Source organism: Cydia splendana, chromosome 1 (genome assembly GCF_910591565.1).
Source record: "Cydia splendana chromosome 1, ilCydSple1.2, whole genome shotgun sequence".
In the NCBI taxonomy this organism is placed as follows: Eukaryota; Metazoa; Arthropoda; class Insecta; order Lepidoptera; family Tortricidae; genus Cydia; species Cydia splendana.
Window position 1 is genome coordinate 17,359,465 of NC_085960.1, and position 22,004 is coordinate 17,381,468.

Genomic DNA, 22,004 nt, shown 5'->3' on the forward strand with positions numbered 1-22,004 from the left:
TGTAAATCATCTTGTATTAATAAGATTAGATATTGTATCAAATAAAGCCCAAATGTCGATTTCCTTGCCTTAGGGCTTTCGAACCAGTCAGTTCGCAGTACTTACGCAAGGTCGGTGATAGCTGATAGCGGTTCCGCGTTGAATACCAATTATGAGTAACACTGACTCATGGATAGATGTTACGGATTCAATCAGGATTCGAATACCTATGAAATATGTATGTAAGGTAAACGTACTGGTGCTCGACACGGTCCCAGTACATGTCATCTTGAAACTTAAGTCATTGTCAATAGAGGTGTCAGCGAGGTGTCATCTATTGGGCATTAGCATGTCGAGCACTAGTACGTTTACCTTACCTACTTACGAAGTATACCTAAAAGTAGAACTGCCATTACGTATGCTAAAAACTGCGGACGTTTCAATAGGAATAAATTATAAATAAAGATAATATTCAGATTGACATATCTGAAAAAATAAAACCTAGATCACTAATATACAGTATGAAGAATTGTCAGTAAGTAAATATACTGTAGATGGTAGTTTTCGGTAGTCAAAGTTGTTCTTTTTGGCATTTCTTTTGGACTGTGTACATATTACGGCGTTTTAGTTATCAACTTTTTTATTGATTTCGAGGAAAGTTGCGGGAGAATAAGAAAAACGCGCAACTAATAAAAGAAACTTTATTCCCTAACGGAGATGAATAAAAATTACAGATGGCATCTTTGCACTTACACTAACTTATTTAGCGAGAACTTAATTCAAGTAGTCATAAATTTTTGTACAACATAATTTTATAGGCTCTCAGTCCCTTACACTTGTCAAAAATGCTTTTTCCAAAAATGGTTTGAAAAGTAAACAACCAATAAAGTCGAAATTACACTTTTACATCTTTATCATGCATAAAAAGAGATGCAACAAAACATGAAATATGTTCTATAACTCTAAAACGTTTTATACTAATTTAGACATCCACAATCCTGCTCACGATTACTGACACAATTTATACACATGGACTTGGTGTATTAGATCATATTCTTTTATCTAGCAAGAATACATGTGGCTTTCCATCAGAGAAAGGTCCTTATGCTTCATGTGCAATAAGGACCTTTCTATCAGTATTTGTTGGAATTTCAGATAATAAGTATCTTATTGCACTTAAAGCATAGGGAAATGCTTGATGGAAAGCCACATATATCAGAAAAAAAAAACAAATAAACCGAGTACCTCCCCAATAAACCAACCGACTGTTACATAACGGACTATAGTTCGTTTTTTTAGCATTAGAAATAAGGTAAACAATCTTGATGTGTCTTTTAATTGAAAAACACGTATTAAAAATAAGTCACAGCAAATATGTAACAATCATGAATCTAATACGGTCATTTATATTCTTCTGCTTTCATAAGTAATAGTTACTGATTTTAAAAAAGCGTTATTCAATTAAAAGACATGTCAAGATCGCTTACCTTTTATCTAATGCTAAAAAAAACGAACTATAAACAGATACCGTTTTAATTTGCCTAGTTGTTTTTAATCAATACCTAACCAGCAAATGGGTTTACACGAGGCTATCTGCCGCGCGACAAACGAATTTGACTCTCAACAGGTGAAAATAAGTTAAAAATCTTCTGTTATTTTTAATATTGTGTGTATAGGTAAATTATTTTCATTTCTAATTTTTTTTTCATTAAAAAAAGAACGTTTTTTGTTGACTAAAGTAAGTTCAAGACCAGCAAAAACACCCAAGTCCAAATGCCAACGCGTAACCAAAAACAATTTTATAACAAAACAACGACCAAGACACATACAAGTACAATAACCACACCATTACCTATTCATAAACGTTATGTACAAAATTTTATAACTCTACTAAAAATACAGAATAATAACAATAATCCGCGTTAAATTACTACTACCGATTAAAATTTCCATTTTATTGTATTAAAAGCTAACGTATGAAAGGACCAAGAGTATATCTGCACAATATATAGAACTTGTCGAAATGCAGAAAATATATTTTATTTAATATAATATACGTCATAAATTTAAGGCATGCACTCGTCGACTATTGCATAGGCACTATATTCATGTTATGGGTCAACCAACACTGTACTATTTAACCGTAGGTACCTATAGTAAAAAAACATAAGGCATACATTGTTCTAAGGCACAAAAAAATAGGAGGAATCCAGATCAAATTACAATTACCTGTTATTACAATCAGAATACGCCTCTAACAGCTAAATATTTGAGTTCGATACCCTTACATAAGTTATTTTTACCAATAATGTAAGTAAATACATAAAATACTTTCGTCGTTAATTTACTTTTCACGTTTTACATAATTTTATTGGTGAGAAATTCACAATTCAGTTAGTAATGGTATCGAATAAATTAGTAATGGTATCGAATAAGAAAACTGTCCGTTGAGAATTACATCTGTCTATTTATATGTTAATAATTCAAACCCGCTAGCTCAGGACGGGAATTTATATTTAAAGGCACATTATAACAGGCCACGCTGTCCATAGAAATAAAAATTTTTCATGAGACCACACCAACTTTATTTTACTGGTCTATAGGTACTATGTGATGAAATATTTTAGCGAATGTGCACAAATCTTTTAAAAAAAGTATTTCAAAAAAGAATTTAACAAACCCAGATTAAATTTATAACCTGTTATTTTTGATATTCCGTTTGTATGGCGACAAGCGACAAGTAGGTAAACCCTGAGGTAAATTTCTAGAATCAGTTGATTATGAAGGTGGTTTGGCCTCAAATTCGGAACTATTCTTTTTATATAAAACCTGTTTAGGTACAAGTAATGGTAGGGACAAACTGAACCCACGCAACGCGACGTATGCAATGCTTTATGAAATCTGGACCCTGAAATTTGTATGCTTAGAAACAGACTTGTCATACGTTGCGTTGCGTATGACAAGTATGGTATGTTTCTAAGTATACAAATTTCAGGGTCTAGATTTCATAATGCATTGCATACGTTACGTACGTGGGCTCAGTTTGTCCCTACCTGTTTATTTGCGTTTCTGTCTACTTATTGTGTATCTAATACTTTTACAGTACCATAACGTAATAAAATGTGGAAACTTTTGTATACACATGTACAAAATAAATCTCCTAAACATATTCAACACACTCTGTTAACTTCTGTAATCTAAGAAAGCTATCCGATTTCTGATCGGTACATATTTCTGTAGGTAAACCCGTCATATTTTTTTAATATAATCGGGTTTGACAAAAAAAACATTGTATTTTATGATTTATGAACAGTCGAATTGAATGAAGTGAATTTGATATTCTGGCATTTACATACTTTGCAATTGTTTAGAATTGTTATGAATCGAGCTCCGATTATTACTTGGTTTCCTGTTGGCATAGCTAGTAGGCCGCAAGTTTGCCCTAAATATAATTTACTCTCAACCGCCAATATAAAACCAACTTTACCTATAAACTGAAATAGATGTCTTATACATACTAAAGAAAATGTGACAAAGCCCTCCAGTGGCGGATCTATTTTATAATTTAAATATATGTAGTAATGTGACTACTTAAAAACACAAATCAAAATTTTTGATAAAATAATTTGATTTGTTCCCTAACTTTACCTCTACCTAGTTTAAAAAGGCCATAAACAACCGCATTGTATTACAAACTGTGGATAGTCACAAAACTTTGATACACACTCATTAAATCGTCTTCACAACGCCTATCTAATCAATATTCATTAGTTTCATTGCACTATCAAGGCGATGGGACGTCTTCAGGAACTATAGCTCTTAATATATTTTGAGATCAATTTTATCTTTATTTTTGACATAGGACGTCCCGATTTGGTGTCATACACTGAACTATAGTACTTCGGTTGAATAATTCCATCAAGCAGCAGAAGATGTTGACTTAGGTATATTAGATATTTTAGAAATCGACATAGCAATAGGGTTACTAAGGGCAATCGAAAATAACTGCCGAAGTACGGTACGCCCTTGAACCACGTTTGATTATTTTACTGTACCTTTTGAAACTTTTTATTAACTTAATAAGTGTACATATTACTTGATTGCTTGTCTAAGTAATATTCAAAAATTAAAAAAACATTCTCTATTAGCATTACTGCTTACTAGTTAACACATGACCAAGGCACGGCTCAAACTATTTAGTTTTAGAAATATAAGAAGAGTTAATAGGTAGGTACTTTTTATTAGAGTTCAGTGGTGCTTCAGAAATATTACGCAATTTAGTATAAGGTATAAGTTAGAACTGTTACAAGTCTATAGTTTTCCATTGAAAGGGAAAATGGAAATAGGTTCCATGTGGGAGAATAAAAGTTTCTTCTACGTTTTCTTGGCAATGTATCTTACAAGATATCTACATAAGTTTACATTAAACCCTCTGTTTGTACTTTATTCGAAGATTTTTTTGCTTTATCAGGCGCAAGCGAGGCTAGAACTCTCGATTTTTTTATCGAAGAAAAGAAAAGAAATCCATAGAATATGTAATATGTCAGCAACTTCAAAATATAACATATAGTAAGATATTATGAGGCACATAGTACTAGGCACATTAACTGTAGAAATATGTTTTAACTTTTTAAGGTCACTGAAATTGAATGGTATTAGATTTATATTCATACTTCATTTCCCAAACGACTGCTACCGTCTTTTTTAAGTAAACTTTTTAGATTATTTTTAACGCATAGCTGCATTCATCACATGTCAGAGTAGATAAATTATTAAAACTTATTTTTTTTAACTGTTAGCGTATAAGCTACTTTATTCCGGATTCCAGTAACTCAGATGGCCGTATATGTCCAAATGTCTTTTTTAAGTAAACTTTTTAGATTATTTTTAACGCATAGCCTGCATTCATCACATGTCAGAGTAGATAAATTTATAAACTTATTTTTTTAACTGTTAGCGTATAAGCTACTTTATTCCGGATTCCAGTAACTCAGATGGCCGTATATGTCCAAATACTCGTGTTCTATCTTTTTCCTTTTATAGGCATTGCAAACGAAAGTAACTCCATATTTGCGAAAATATTAAAGCGAATTCTGTTGTGGGCATAAGGTGCAACAAAATGAGATAATACAATCAGAAGCATGTCTTACTAACAGTCTATGATTTAGATTATTACAACATATAGAACACATATCACTTATTTAACTATTGTACCTGTGACTTTTACATAATTTATACAATATATTGCAAAGTATGTTTCTTCTACAGTAGTATCCAGTAGCAAAATTCTTCTCAAAAACCAAGATATAATGTCAGAGCGAACATTCGCACATTGGTGTCGATAAAGCCTTGCTCAAAAGTATTGAGCATCCATGTACATTCTACATGCAATTATTATATATGATAAATATTATATATGACGATAGTAATAAATACACAGGATGCATAGCAGTTTATTTGACGTGTTTGATGTTACATTCTATAACTGATAAATAACTGTTTTATTACGAATAATGAAAAAAAGGAATGCTCAATACTTTTTACTCTATAAATACAAGGCTGATCTAAAACGCGGTATTTCTACATCATAAATTCGTTATACAAATGGTATAAATATTGCAAAGTCACAAAACATACAAAATACATAAATATAAAGCTGCATTTTTGACTACACTATGAACGTACGTTAATTCTTACAAAAATATGCCCTAAAATAACATACGATCCGTACATATATTGATAATATCACCGATTCACCTTGACAAAAAGCATGCAAGATGTCATACAATAAATTTGGACTTGTTTAAAATAAAAATACCATTATAGAGCATTATGTACATTGATAATATCTATCTTGTCATAAACATTTAAGAGTATAATTATTTCTTAATTTATGTCTTTATACTTATTTTAACAATTACACTTAGATGACTTACGGCTTGGACACTTACTTTGAGCTTATTTAGAAAAACTATTGAAGCTATAACAGTATACTTGCGCCTATAGCCATTGTATCCTTCTACCAACGATAATATCAGCAAGAGAATAATGAACTGTGACTTTTTTGAGACATGAAGTTTCGTTAGCTTGCTTACATAATACATCCATATACAGCTGTGCGCAATGTAATAGCAGTCAATGAGAAAATTAAAATTAAGGGAAAATCTTAACTTTAGATCAATCATATAGTTCTAATATGATTGATCTAAAGTTTAGTAGTAAACTTTTTTTAAATATTCTTCTGCGCTACTTAACACTAATTCAAAATTAACTATAAACTTTACCTAAATAATATTGTAAGTAAAATAATAATAATGATGAAAACCGGCTTTTTACTTCCTAGCGGCAATTCTTATAAAACTGGAAAATCCAATGAAAAATATACAATTGTGTACCATCATTTCAATTTAGTATCTTGCCCATTATTTTCAATCCAAGCTCCCACCCATCCACCCACCTATCTGCACCCATTTCATTTGAAACAAAAAAAAAACTAAGGCGATCTTCCTCCCAGAATGCATGTGAGTGGTCAATCATTAAGTTAAGACTGTTGATTTTTGACCGACTTGTTTGCTTCCTTGTGGTTTTGGTTTGTTTGCTTGCTTGCTTTAGGATCTAGTGATAGTGCCGCTCACGACTAAGCATTATTGTTCATAACCTATTTTTAGAAATTATTTACTCAAGTTACTCTACTATAAATAAACTGCTATTATATTGCACACTATAATGTACATCTGGCCAGAAATATTGACCCATTTTAATTTTTATACGTAGAATATTTTTACTTCATGACTTCTTTAATTTCGAAAATTTAAATGACGTAATATAAAGGAAGGCAGGAAGGAAGGAATGACATACTAGACTGGAGTTTTTTGTTTTTTACGTACTAACGAATGGTGTTCCATAGAGCTTATACGTTTGTCATACAAAAATCCTCAACTTCCTTTACTTAGGTATCGTAATCTGTCGCTTAATAGGACGATTTTGTACAAAAAGCAACAATAGTAGGGGATGAAATGAAACTACGCGTCAAAAGTATGTAACTACCATTCTCACGTGGTTTTACAAAGAGATATATTATATATTAAACAATGAGTGTGGACAGTGAAAGATACTTTTGAAAAACTATAGAAATATATTTATATCAGACAGGCGGTCAGATACTTTTGGCGCGTTTTTTTTCGCTGCTGTACCATTGATGCTGACTGTACTCAGGCCTTCGGCCCGCCGTTTCGCTTGTCTAAGACACTTACTATTGGGTCGTGTTTAAGCTCCAGCTGCCTCCTCTCAGGTGTCGCTTCGGGCCTTCGGCCCTACGCGGAGCTTGGCCCTTGGCCTTCGCAAGCCTTGACGCTTCGCCCTTGTAATTAACAGATGTTTAAATACATTTTAATAGTTTACATAAATATGTAGGTATAATATTTTTTTTTATTTCAGACTCGTGCATGACGGGGTCAATACTTCTGGGCAAGTTAGTATCAATTTTGTATTGCTGCAACGTACTAATATGTTACCTTCCTTGCTATCTTTTTGCTTCCTGTTTTATCACTCATTGTCATTAAATTGGATTTTATTACTTAAATAGGTACTGCACTAGAACTAAAAACGTTGTCACTAAGGTTTCGTCAAAACGCTTTATGAAGGTCCAGAAATAACTCGCTATATACATAGCTACATTGCAAAATTCAAACTCGAACTGCATAATTTGTTTTTTTTTTCAATATCACTGTGGTAACCAAACAAATTCATTTTTACCGGGCTACCATGTATGGCGAGTCTTATAATAAGATCTGCATTTGACATTAGTAGCTTTCGCACATTTTATCACATACATTTTAGTGAAATTTGTACTTCAATTTCTGTGTTAAACTCTACTAAATTTTAACCCCCAATAATGTTCTCAAGTAAAAAAAAATACCGAGGTTGCGAAAGCCATTAAAAACATGTAGGAATAGGTATAACAACGGATACCCATAAGGAATAATGTGTAAAAGATTGCGCGAATTAAACGTTTATAAAAGTAAAATAATGTACAAATGTACAAAATGTTCGCGTTTAAAATGCAGTAATACGAGGGCAATTTGCGTGCATTAAATGGTCGCACGAGTAATACGAAGGAAATACATACGGTGGGGTCGGAATTCGGTCACACAGCTAGGACACAGAGGAGATGGCGTTGTGGGGTGACCCCATCTGCGTCAGGACTTTGTCCAGCCACTGTAGCGGGCCGTGGAGATGGATCTCGATCCAGCACGGGGTCGACGTCACGTCCTGGCGGTGGTACTCTGCTCCCCATCCCTTCACGAACGACATTCGGATCGTGCACATCTTGGTGAGCTCGTAGACCGCTTCGAAGCCGTGATTTACGCTCTGAGACAGCAGCTGCGCGAACTCGCGATTGTTGAAGATCTTCAGGGAGCAGCCGGGCGGTATCTTACACACGGTGGAGGCGTGGAAACCGTGGTGGTGGTTGCAGTTGCGGCTCTGCACGAAGATGGCGGCGTCGGACAGACATTCGGCGTACACTTCCCCGCCCACGTAGTACAAATGCACGCCTTTTCCTATGTGGCGTCTGGTGTTTTCAATAGTCGAGTTTCTGTTGACGTTGCTCAGTTGTCCTAGGCAGAATCTGTCGCTGTTGTTGGACGGATCCGTGAAGCCGTCGACGACGACCGCGTGGGAGTTGCAATGAAACACCTCCCCAACTCTGCAGTTCAGTTCGTAGTAGGCTACTGAAGCCCAATATACCGGTTCCTGGTAAGACACGGGCGCGACTTCGCCCGGTGGTTCCATGTCGTCCGAGGGCGGGGAGTACGCTGGTGGAGGCGTGTCCGGGAGTTCAGAACTGGCCGAAGGGGGAAAGCCCGATCCGGAATAAGAGACATTGTGGGGCATTGCGGGTTCCGCAGTTCTTTGGAAGGGCATGTGAGAATGCCCAGGTGGGAATTCCGAGTGTCGTGGTACTAAGACAGGAGGGAGGACGGGGCTCTCCACCCGTTTATAGTGGTAAGGGTTGATGCAGACCTCCTTCTGTTTGGCGCTGAATGGGTATTGGCAGATCTCGAGGGGCTTGAGCTCGTGGTGGGACTGTAGGTCGGGCCAGCGCCACACGCGGCAGTAAATCACGTGTGGCAGCCCTTTGCGGTGGGAAACCTGGAACATACAAGTTTAAGTGTTGCACTTAAAATGTTTCTACAATGCTATAACAATTTATTACTCCATGCCTTATAAAAGTAAATCAATTAATACCTGTAACCGGCCGTCGAGTGAGCGTGGTATGGTGACGCACTTAGATGGAGTTCCGGGGCATGAAAGTGCTCGCTCTAATTCTTCTATAGCTCCTTTCCTCTTCTTCAGCTTCTTCACGAGGCTGTCTACGGCCTTCTCCGCCCATTTTTCTTCCTCGTCGCCCTGAAAAAATATTTACAGATCAATACAAGTTTAGTAACAGTAAACATTTTTGTTGATTATTGAATCACAACTGCCTCTACAAAGGTTAAAAGTTAAGGGTGGGGGACACATTTTTTTTTTCTTATGGAGTGAATTATTTCCGATAATATTATGTTTATCAAAAAAATGGTTATTGCATCAAACATCAACATTTATTCAGCAAATAGGCCACAAGGGCACTTTTACACGTCAACATTGAATTTACATACAAACAAAAATACAACAATTTTATAAAATAATACTAACACTTCAAACTAACGTATTACAATTACTTAGAGATGTATATGGTCTCTTAATGTCGAATTACATAAAAAAATACAGATACAAAACACAAAAAAAATCTATAATATTTAGAGGTATAAATGTCTCTAGGTGTTAGAACTATAAGATTAAATAGTTTATCAAATTATCCTTAGAGATGTATAGGGTCTCCAAGAGTCAATATCCTGTATAATTAACACATTCATTAAGAGAAAAGAAACATACGAGAGCAGAATGAGGCGTCTCACTGTAATTAATTAATAAAAATAAAATTACAGTGCAGACCCCTCATAGTTTTTTTTTTCTATTTAATTGATTTAGATATCCATGCCAAATTTCAACTATATAGCACTAATAATCATGGAGCAAAGCGGCGTACGGACAGACCGACAGACGGCCATGGCAATACTATAAAGGGTTCCTAGTTGAATATGGAGCCCTAAAAACGAAAAAACTTTATCAAAAATAATTTTAAATGCATGTAGGATGTAGGTAAATTTCATAAGTATAAATGAATCTTCCTAATTTTGTATTACTTATTACAAGAATTTATAGTAGGTTTTCAAAATTCGTTACAAGTACAATATCAAGTTCTCACGAGAAAAACAACATGGGTGCAGTTGTTACTTAGAAATTGACTATAACAGTATGTTTTGTACTTCATGAATCATTATTTACAGAACTACTCAACTGGTGACTCATAGGTATCACTTGAATATAAAAATGTGAGTGACAAACATGACATGACATTATTAACTTTTCATTGTAGGTACAGTCGCCATCAGATATATAGGAGCGGCCAAGGTGTTTACAATATCTGAACACGCGCTCTAACGCCCTGACAATAGAGGCGTGTTCCGATATTTGTGAGCACCTTGGCCGCTCCGATATATCTGATGGCGACTGTACTTGATGCAGGTGGCAGTTGAAAGGTTGTCAGAGCATTTCATTTTTTTTTCCTAAATTGCTTCATGTTAAGGTTTACCACACCTGATGTTAAAGATGTTGATAAAAAATAATAGTTTAAAAAACACTAGAAAAACACGCTTTTTGTTATAACCTTGAAACCTGATCGTGTTCAAAGTCCATTACGTGACCTTTCTCACAAGTGCAAACACGACTATGATACGATATTCCATCATGGAATGCCAGTGCCTATCTTCCGGCTTCATCATCAGACCTTGAAACCTAATCATGGTCAAAGTTCATTACAAGACTTTTCTAACAAATCCAAACACAGCTATGATACGATGTTCCATCATGAAGTTCCAGTTAATATTTTCCGGCTCCATCATCAGATCAGTTTGACAGTACCATATTATTGTATTGTCATCAGAACTACATACAGCTGCCAATTTTCATGACGCTACGATCCTTGGAAGATGGTTAAATTAGTTACCTTAGATTCCATTACATAGTTAGTTACATACAGGTCGACCTAATGAAAGCGTGTTAAAAACTATACAATTTTTTATTGGCTAGTACTGTACTTACGTTTTGGAAAAATGCTAATCATATTCTTTATCTATTCCTCATGCAACCAGAATATAGAGGATCTTGTGTTAGTATTGATGTTATTTTTAATGATTCACAAATATAATTATCATAATCATTCAGTATTTGGAATAGTTTCAATGCCTTTTTTTAGAACTCATAAGTTTGTATAATTATGTAACAGTAACCTTAAGTATCTAATAGAAAATAAACTTACACTATAGTTTGTTTATTTTAACATTAGAAAGAAGGTAAGCGATCTTGACAAGTCTTTTAATTAAAAATAGGTACTTTCAAAAGTTTTGAGTTTCTTTTTACTTTGATAAGAGCTTATTAAATTTATACTTAAAAAGAAAAAAAACATCTTATAATTTCATATTATTCACTACGCCTTATAAAACAAAGTTTGTATGTTAGCGATAAATTCAAAAACTACTGAATGAATTTTCATGCAGTTTTCACCTATCAATAGAGTGATTCTTGAGGAAGGTTTGTGTATAATTTGTTAACCCGTGCGAAGGAGGGTTGCTAGTTAAGTACAATAAGTAACTGTGGTAGTTTATAATAGAGTTGAGGTGGTTTTCTACTTAAAGGTGGCTTTGTTTTGAGATTTAAATGTTTGCTAGCTGTATGACTATAGCTAATACTTTGCCATTTAACTTTAAACCTTGTGATTAGGCAGACCAACCATGGTTATGGATACTGCGGGATATGTGTGAATATAGTTTTACTTCATATCATAGTTCATATTTACTTATCATAATACAAGTCCACCAGCCAAGCCTTTTACTTGGTAGTGAAGTTAACTAGGTATAACAATTACTATACCAACAGTGAGTAATGCCATCTAATGTCTTTATTTTGAACTATTATACTAGGGGATTGCCCAGGCAAGCCCTAGGGCAACCTGGATTTCTTTGGAGGAGGCTTTTACCTTACCTTTACCTTTTTTAGTTTCAATAAAAATTATGAAATTCAATGCATGCTGTTGACATAGGTATTTTAAATTATATAATTACTCAAATTTATTATACAATTGAAATTCATGATTTTAATTGCATCTCTTATAAATTATATTCTTTCTTAATTACTTACTGTTTTAGACGATTACTATAGCATGTAAGGTAATAAATTGATATATTTTTTAATTAAAATTCAATCTGTATGTAATTAATAAAGCTTTATTCATTCATTCATACTAGGGGGAGAATAAATTGTAATAATCTTAGCATACGTGAAGGAGGTAGTACCTCAGTTTTTGTTAATTTTACTTTCATTACCCTTCTCAAAGCATATGCAGAATAAACGTGAGGTAGAGGATTAAACTTATTAACCCGGTAGTCCTCGCTGTACATACTTGGGTAAAACAAATTTGAGACCTATCAGCCATTATCAGGCAGATTAGTTGTTCACAAGTACTTGAAATTTTTTACAAATATTTGAAAGAACCAAATCAAGAAAAACTTAAGAGATTTTGAAACTATATTACAATATAAAATTAACAGTGGCAAATTATCCTTAACTCAGCAGCATTTCCTGCTTTTCTAAATTGAACTTAATTCCACAACTTACCAAATCTAAACCACTACAATTTAGACCATATATCAAACCTTCCTCACTATAACAACACACAGTAACCTCCCTTATTTTATGTCAACACAATTGAGCAGAACACAAAATTCCATGCAATGGAAAGATAACTTACCATAAAAGGTCATGACTAGTTTGCTGCACATAATCATAGATGATTATAAAAGTATTTTTCCTGATGTTTGAGACTACAAGACGAATAGTGAGTGCATTTTAAAGATTTAATGCCTTCTGTTACATACATTTAGTACTCATAAAATTAACCCTAAATTTCTCAAACATTAGGAAATTACAGTAACAAAGTATTGTAGCACCACCTGAGAAGAAAAGCGAATATGTACTGCATATGTGGGGTTTAACCTGTTTCCAGCCCAGAAGTTTCTTGACGGCAGGACTTGTGAAAGAAAACAGGCTATTTAAGCTGGACATCGGCCCGCTGCTCGAGGATTCCCCATCGTCGGTGTCCATGGCGACCGCCCGATACTATGCTACGGTGACTCACTGCTCCAGGAGTTCAACAAATACACCACGGAAACGTTCAAACGGCCATCGATACTTGGTATTCCCCACAAGTACTATACTAATTACAAAACACCAAGCGTTCCGACGCTGATCACGAACGATAACACTAACACTGTATTCCTCTATTTAGAACACTTGTACGTTGCACTTTTAATTTGTGCTTCAACTCGTTCTCAGTTTTCTAGCTTGGGTCAGGATAAATTTCGAAAAATGAAAATAAAACGCTTGTCAAGTGCGTCAAGTGCCTCCATTGAACTTTTTTTTTAATTTGTGTCATTGAATAGTGATGTGACTAATATGATCAATGACGCTTACTTATTGAATACAACCGTCCTATATATTATACTACTCTTTGAATACAACTGAGTAATTAAGACTCAACTGATTACTTCTGGCCTACATGATCAATACAATTATTTTAAGTACCTAATTTATTGAAGCTTACATATACGAAATTATAGTAAATAAAGCATAAATAAAGAAATGAGTGTATGTGTACCTTTATATACCGTCCCTATTCACGCATATATCGTTTTTGGATGTGGCTACAAAAATTAAGTTAATAAAAGCGTGCAACCGTGTAAAGAAACGAACTATTCGCATTTTGCGAGAATTTTCTCGAATTATTTTGAATTGTCATTTCATTCATATTCGGTTTGGTATCTTGCGCTACGCTAAGCTATTTTGTGGTTAACGAACAAAGAGAAATACTGGTGATATCGATATTGTTTCATTGAAAACTCTTACTATACATAAATTATAGTAGATTTAAGTAATAAACTAATCACACGCATCAGCAATTATGGAACAGGTGAGTTAGGTTATAATGATTATCAACTAAACTTTCATTATGAATGAGTTACTTAAAATTAACTTATGATAATGGTTTTAGGTTAACCAGTTAAAGGAAAAAGGTAACGAGGCGTTGTCTGCCGGGAATTACGATGTCGCGATAAAGTGTTACACGGACGCTATCGCTTTAGACCCGAATAACCACGTTCTGTACAGCAACCGGTCAGCCGCTCACGCTAAGGCAGGAAAATATGATGAGGCTCTTGAGGACGCTGAAAAGACTGTGTCTCTTAACCCCACTTGGGGCAAAGGGTATTCCAGAAAGGGTTCAGCACTTGCTTTCCTAGGTAGATTCGATGAAGCAATCGCAGCTTACGAATTGGGACTGAAACACGAGCCTGGGAATCAGCAGTTGGTGTCAGGGCTGGACGAGGTGCGAGGACAGGCTGGCATGCTTAAGGAGTTCATGCAAAGGCTGGAGAATGATCCAGAATGCAGGGAGTGGATGAAGGATCCAGAATACATGAAATTAGTAATGGTTAGTACTATCTAGTAATTACATTTTATCATTAACATATATATCTATGGACTGGCCTTACGGGCACTAAAGATGGTGTGACTCACGAATTCCAGCCAATCGTGCAGTCTAACGCAACTATTTGCGACCAATAGCACACGTGATACGAACTCTTCAACCAATCGCGTTGTACCAGTGTCACACCGCTGTCCTGGCCCCTGTCATGCCTCATTATTATTGTCCGTAAAGCCAGTCCCTAGATATTTATGTCAATGCATTTTATTTAAACTTCACATCAGTTATATTTATGTGGAATGTATGGGGCCCAATACATTCCACGAGTCTTCTCTGCCCAAACGGACTCTATGTATCTTACATTTAAACTGTAAATAAATTGAATTCGAATACCTACTTAATAATTTTAAAACTAATATGGGATGGAATCTTAAATGAGGATCTTATGAGTGAAAATCATGTTAGTTTAAATCAACCTACTTAATAAGTTCACTGTCCCTGTCCCTATAATTTATTTTGGAATAATTGACCTGTGTAGATAACCTATGTGCTACTGATTACAATTAGTGAGGGAAGTAGTGTCACCCAATGTATGGGTTGTGTAAATTTTGGTATCAGATGAATTCACTTGGCACAGATGAAGTATCTTCTTCTTCTTCTTCCTCAGCGAGTATGCACCCACTGTTGGGCATACGCCTCTCCAAAACTCCTCCAAACAGCCCGATTTGCTGCTTCTCTCCTCCAGAGTGGGCCTGCTATCTTTTTAATGTGATCCTCCCATCTTATTGGAGGTCTGTGATCTAGTCTTTTTGAACGAGGCCTCCACGCTAGGATACACTTGCTCCATCTCATATCATCTCTGCGACATATGTGCCCGGCCCAGGCCCATTTAAGAGTAGCAATCCGTCGGCCAATGTCTACTACTTTGGTCCGTCGCCGGATCTCCTTGTTTCGAATTCTATTGCAGAGAGATATACCGAGCATACTGCGTTCCATCGCTCTTTGTGCAACTTTCGTCCGCCCCAAGCCTTATTTGCTGTCCGAGATAATTGTATTCTGTCACTTGTTCTAAAGGCTGGGTATCCAATGATATGGGGCTTTGGGATAAGTCTACTGTTGCCATAACTTTTGTTTTGTCCATATTCATTTTCAACCCAACACTTAGCGACGCGGCATACAGTTCCTCCAGCATATGTTGTAGGTCGTGTGCATTTTCGGACATGATGACTATGTCATCGGCATAGCGGAGATGATTGAGGCGTACGCCGTCGACATTTATACCTCTATCATCCCAATTGAGGGTTTTAAAAATGTCTTCCAAAGCACTTGTAAACAGCTTTGGCGAGATTACGTCTCCTTGACGCACTCCCCTCCTACTTGGGATAGGATCTGTGTTCTCCTTGAGCTGGACTGTCATAGTAGCTGTTTTGTAGAGGTTTCTAAGGATCACTATATCTTTCATCGATGTGGCTTCGCCTGAGGGATTGTGTGACAGCCCAATGTTCTACTGAGTCGGAACGCTTTTTCATAATCTACATAGGCTAGAAACAGGGGTCTATTATATTCTCTTGTTTTTTGTATGACTTGCCGTAATGTAAAAATATGATCAGTCGTCCCGAATCCCTTCCTAAATCCTGCCTGTTCCGGTTGCTGTCGTTCGTCTAGGCGCTGAGTCAGTCTGGTTGTTAAGGCCCTAGAAAACGTCTTCTAGACCTGACTAAGCAGGGAAATAGATCGGTAGTTCTTCAACAGGTTTCCGTTACCTAGATGAAGTATACGTAAAGCTAAGCCAACCCAGCCCGGTAGCCATCCGCCACCCCCTGGTGGGTAGGCAGGGGGGCATCCAAAGTTACACACCTTCTATCGGGTTCTATTTACACCTACCACCTCGAGTTTGGTATCATGTCCAGATAGAGCGGGCATGAGGAATTCATATTTGAGACATTTAATGTACAGTTTAATAGAAAAAAATAAAAATATTGACGCTCAAATCAAAATCGGCATGCTGTTTTTTTTATTCAACTATTACTATTATCAGCCGAAACTACAAATGCTAGAAAGTTGAAATTTGCACACCAGGTTACATTTATAATGTGTACAAGAGATAAGAAGCGATTTTGAAAAGTCAACCCCTAAGGGGGTTAAAAAGGGAATGAAAGTTTGTATGGGGTTCATGTTTTATTTTAAGCTAGGAATTTCAAACCTCTGTTAAAAGATATATTATTGAAATACAAGAAAACTAATTTCATCGTTTTTGAAAATTCATCCCCTAAGGTGGCGAAATAGGGGTTGAAAATTTGTATGGAGATCAAAACTTTTTTCGAGTGTGGGGCTTGAAACTTTTTATATGTGCATACTATTAGAATACAAGAAAAGTAATTTCAGCGTTTTTAAAAATTCATCCTCTAACAGGGTTAAAAAGGAGTTGAAAGCTTGAATCCATTACAAATTACTTTGACTGCCCCCCCTGCCTACCTGCCAGGGGCTGGCGGATGTCTACCGGGCTCAATTAGTTAAGCTTTACGTATATTACATCTGTGCTAAGTGAATTCATCCGATACCAAAATTTGCACCTTAATACACTACTTCCCGTACTAAATACAAACTCTGTTTTTTGGTTCACTTCAATTGGTGTCTGTCTTTTAAAGTCTTCCATTAAAGTAATGGGAATGATACGTAAAAAAATTGAATATTATAAAGTCCTAGTTGTAGGGACAAATTTGTTACCATATTATTTCTGGTATAATATTAGCAATAATTTGAAACTGTATATTTCGAATCAATTATGCACACCTCACTATGTGCCTTCATTTATTTCAGTCCATTGCATCAAACCCCTTTGACACTCGCAACATAACTAAAAACAAAGATAAGCGCTTCCCAAAAACCCTTGGTCATTACCTCGGTATCAACCTCAAAGGTAGTGAATGGCCCATGGATGTAGACCCTCCAGCACCGGAGCAAAAGCCAACACCACCACCAGAGACGCAAGAACCGCCTAAACCCAAATATGATGATTTACCAGAAAACAGAAGACTGGCATTACAAGAAAAAGATCTTGGCAATGAATGTTATAAAAAGAAAGACTTTGATGCTGCCATTCAGCACTACAGAAAAGCTATTGAACATGATTCTTCAGATATAACATTTTACACAAATATGGCTGCAGTTTATTTTGAGAAAAAGGAATATGAAAAGTGCATCAAGGAGTGTGAGAACGCCATAGAGATTGGAAGGGAAAATAGAGCTGATTTTAAGTTAATAGCTAAAGCCTTTACCAGAATCGGTAAGTTTTTTTAAATGTACTCTACTACTGCTACTCCAACCACCCCAGCTCCTACTCGAAACCGTAGCAATGTTTTCAGGTTGCTACCTGCCTCCTTAAGTGCAATTAATATGTGCCCGACCATGAGATAAACTGCTTTTATTTTAACCACTGGAATCATATTATTCAATTTAGAGGCAGATAATAATAGGGCTATAATAAAGTACAGTAACAACACATGTACAGTAATTGATTAATATTATTTATGACAATTAATAATGCCCCAATGCAGAACTCATTATGATCAAAATGTCCTTTGGCTGCCAAAAGGAATTATTTGAAATATATTTGTAATCTGATTTTAGGTAATGCATATAAAAAAATGGAGCAATGGAAGTTAGCAAAAACCTACTATGAGAAGTCCATGTCTGAACACCGAACACCAGAGATCAAGACTCTTCTGAGCGAGGTTGAGAAGAGAATTGTGGAGGAGGAGCGGAAAGCCTATGTTGATCCTGTCAAGGCTGAACAAGAGAAAGAATTGGGCAATGACTACTTTAAGAAAGGTTAGTTTAATTGTCAGTATTACTTACTTACTTAGATCTCAAGAGTACAATCTATCATCATCCATTTTCATCCATTTAGAACAACTAATTAGAATATATTTAAATGGGTCACTCAAATTTTTTAAGCTGGAAATTGCTCAGGGTCACTCAATTTTTTAAAGTCGAAAATTGCTAAAAATTTTTATGTCACCACTGACCAACACTGACCTATAACGTGAGTGACGCGATTTAATATGTTGCGGTGTCACAGAAGTTATGTAATTAAAATTAGGTGTTAATAAATCACATGACTCCCAAGAGTCTAAGGGTTCTGCTCCTGTTTTATTTATATTTTAAATTTATGCAGGTGACTACAGCAATGCAGTAAAGCACTACACGGAAGCCATAAAACGCAACCCAGATGATCCCAAACTGTACTCCAACCGTGCCGCCTGCTACACCAAGCTGGCGGCGTTCGACCTGGGCCTTCGGGACTGCGACACCTGCTGTAAACTGGACCCTAAGTTCATCAAGGGCTGGATTAGGAAGGGAAAAATCTTACAGGTGAGAAAAATTGTAAAGTGGAGTTGCTGGTCAAAAATATTTAAAACTTCTTATAATTAGGTATATCTTGTAACTAAGCCTATTATTTAAGTAAGGTGCAGTAGGTTCAGAAAACGGAGTTTACAAAAAGTCGTAGCGCTTTTTTGGATCACAATACGGCTGCCATAAATATAATTAGCAATCTTGAAGCCTTTCTCAAGGGACTTAACTGATTTGAATCCAGAGTTTTTGACTTTCGATCGATAGACAAAAATCACGAACAGAGGTCTAAAATGCACTTAAAAATTTGAAACAAATTATGCACAAAAGCTAAAAATATGAGAATTGCTTCTAAAAATCGTCAATATCACCTTTGAGAGAACATATAGATTTCTTTTTATGATTTAAACTCACAAATAATTAAAATTTAACGACATGATATCTGCGCTCCCGGGCACGCATTTCCATCTCGCTCACGCTTACGCTCAGTGAGAATGAGAGAAGAACACAAACTTACTGGGCCTTAATGTTTTCAACACACTGTTACTGTTTATTATTAACACTGTATGTTTCTATTCAGGGCATGCAACAGCCGTCAAAGGCGCTAACCGCTTACCAAAAGGCTCTGGAGCTGGACCCCAGCAACGCGGAGGCGCTCGAAGGATACCGAGCATGCTCGACACAGCTCAACTCCAACCCTGAAGAGGTAAAATTTTACCTTTTTTTTAATGGACTTATCAATAAGGACTTAGTGGCATATAATATTAATATATAATATATATCCCTTTTACTAAAGTAACTATACTATACGTACTTACGAATGGGGAATTTCCATATGTGGATGTGATTTATCCTAGAGTTAGACCAAGAAAAGTCTGCAGCGATTTTGATAGCCCACGCAGTGCAAGTGTTATTTATACGTCATAATTTCATTGAAGTATGACGTTTAAAACAACGCTTTCACTGCGTGGGCTATCAAAATAGCTGCAGACTTTTCTTGGCCTAACTCTAAAATAAGTGAGCCATAAACTTTTATTTGTCATAAATGTGGGCAATTGCCCCATTCAAGGATCTGGTTAGAATTAGCCACGAGCGACGCTGTCGCTAGTATAATTCATAGATGCTGCTTAAATTATCCGTAAAGATATACAAGGCCAAATGATGACGATCTTAGTAAGAACATGTTGTTGACAGGTGCGTAAACGTGCGATGGGCGACCCCGAGGTGCAAGCGATCCTGCGCGACCCCGCGATGCGCTGCATCCTCGAGCAGATGCAGCAGGATCCTCATGCTCTACAAGACCATCTCAAGAACCCAGAAATCGCCGCTAAAATACAGAAGCTTCTCGAATCTGGCCTCATCGCTATACATTAACTAGATCAACTAGTATTAGGATTTATTAAATGCGAACGTGTTGGGATTCTGCCAATTGGTGTGGATTCTGCCTCGACACACTTGCCCGTATTAGCGTAAATATTTGTGTTCCATCTCTTTTCTTAATATCGCGATAATGAACTGACGCAGCCATTTTTCCGTAAATACAAGAGCTAAGAGTGTCGTGGGCATAACATTCATGCCAATACCACCTAAGCCAGTCTTACCCCAACATCAGCATTTCGAAATCCGTTTTCCCGAAATTTTCGCCTTTGTCGGTCTTGTGAACAGGAACTGGAATATTTCGAAATTCGGATGTTGCGATTTGGATCCAAGAAATGTACCCGTAATGTGTTTATCTTGTCCCAACATGGTTTAACGAGACCTATGTGTGTTTCCGCCGTTCGTATCGTATTCCTACTTAAGAAAACTAAATGTATTTATAATGTTTATCTTCCATATCTACCGGAAGTCAAAGTTAAAAATAGAATATTGTTTGATGCGTTTATCTGTTGATCTGTGATTTTTATTCACAAAGTTTGCTTTTAAATGTTAGAACCATTCCAAAGTACGCTTTTCCAGTAGATATTGACTAAAACACATTGGCACTGGTTTTATTCAATTTTGTATTAGCGTATGGCATGAAGGATATGATTTATGCAGATTATGTACTGCCTTAATGATTCGAGGGAAATAAATAATTACACCATTTTTGTAATTTATTCAATAAAGAATGTAGGCAATATATTTTGTCTTTTATTTTCATCAATTCTTGCCTAATATTATGAAACCAACATTTAAAGGGGTGAACCCGTAGCTTGCCGTAGCCAAAGAGAATAGATAGTATAGAGGAGTCCTGTCATAGTAAAGTTTGTAGTCACAGTAAATTTACTGCTATCTATCGACACACGACTAAAACTCAAAATGAAAACGTATAACATTATCAAATAAATGTATACCTATATATGGATAAATTATTTTATTATTTTTATATCATTTTGACCCATGTTCATTCACTGATATCTATGTGTTAAAATTGTTAAATATGAAACGGTGTCGTCACGCCATCTAGCCGAGCATAGGCCAAAGGTGTGTGCGCCATCTATCCGAGAATGACTTTTTCTTGATTTCCGAGGCACGTTTTTTCTTTTGACTTTATTCATCTTATACGAAGCTACATATGTCTTTGCCGTAGCTATATAAGAATAATAATGATTTAGCATATAGGAAGTTCAACTTCCGAAGTTGGTTCCCTCTTCAACACAGTCCCTACAATCATGTCTCGTCAAATGTTTGATGTTGATCACATTGCTGTTTCGTGAAGTAAAAATCGTGAATCGCGCTATTAATTTTATGACGGACTTATGCCAAACGTCTTTTTGGTACCAAAACTGATGTATGGAGTGAGCAATCTATGTATTACTTTATCTATGTCAGTACTGTTACTTTACATAAGGAGTATTACTGCAATGTTCTGCCGCCAGAGTGCAGCACTAATTTGTTTAGTAAATCATAGAGTAACTTATACATACTAGGCCTTAAACAGTTTTTTGACAAGTTTTCACTATGACATTGATGCACTAAGGAGGTTTGTTACCAAGAAAAGCGAAAATCTAAATTTCTTTATCTGCCTCTCTATCGATCGAATAAGCAAGAG

General features: G+C 35.9%; 2 protein-coding genes across 2 annotated transcripts; one reads left to right on the forward strand and one right to left on the reverse strand.

Moving 5' to 3' along the window:
* Window positions 1-666: 666 nt before the first annotated feature.
* On the reverse strand, window positions 667-13,581 carry LOC134795569 (protein mothers against dpp). The gene is made up of 3 exons (XM_063767466.1): window positions 13,135-13,581; window positions 9,229-9,390; window positions 667-9,132 (listed from the first exon to the last, which is right to left on the reverse strand). Exons 1-3 carry the CDS (start codon window positions 13,240-13,242, stop codon window positions 8,134-8,136), a joined length of 1,269 nt encoding a protein of 422 aa, XP_063623536.1. The 5' UTR covers window positions 13,243-13,581; the 3' UTR covers window positions 667-8,133.
* A 349-nt stretch (window positions 13,582-13,930) lies between these two features.
* Window positions 13,931-21,092, forward strand: LOC134791250 (stress-induced-phosphoprotein 1). Its single transcript, XM_063762234.1, has 7 exons — window positions 13,931-14,107; window positions 14,189-14,626; window positions 17,441-17,906; window positions 18,251-18,451; window positions 18,798-18,994; window positions 19,554-19,679; window positions 20,168-21,092. The coding sequence occupies exons 1-7, from the start codon at window positions 14,099-14,101 to the stop codon at window positions 20,345-20,347; spliced, it is 1,617 nt and encodes a 538-aa protein (XP_063618304.1). The 5' UTR covers window positions 13,931-14,098; the 3' UTR covers window positions 20,348-21,092.
* Window positions 21,093-22,004: the final 912 nt, after the last annotated feature.

What these genes read in the sequence shown, in the direction of transcription:
- LOC134795569 (XM_063767466.1), bottom strand. Translation starts at nt 13,242, where the DNA reads ATGGACACCGACGATGGGGAATCCTCGAGCAGCGGGCCGATGTCCAGC. An exon ending in AACTTCTGGGCTGGAAACAG is followed by an intron (nt 9,391 to 13,134) that starts GTTAAACCCCAC and finishes ATATTTTTTCAG; the next exon opens with GGCGACGAGGAAGAAAAATG. An exon ending in CACTCGACGGCCGGTTACAG is followed by an intron (nt 9,133 to 9,228) that starts GTATTAATTGAT and finishes TGTATGTTCCAG; the next exon opens with GTTTCCCACCGCAAAGGGCT.
- LOC134791250 (XM_063762234.1), top strand. An exon ending in TAAAGCCTTTACCAGAATCG is followed by an intron (nt 17,907 to 18,250) that starts GTAAGTTTTTTT and finishes ATCTGATTTTAG; the next exon opens with GTAATGCATATAAAAAAATG. An exon ending in GGAAGGGAAAAATCTTACAG is followed by an intron (nt 18,995 to 19,553) that starts GTGAGAAAAATT and finishes GTTTCTATTCAG; the next exon opens with GGCATGCAACAGCCGTCAAA.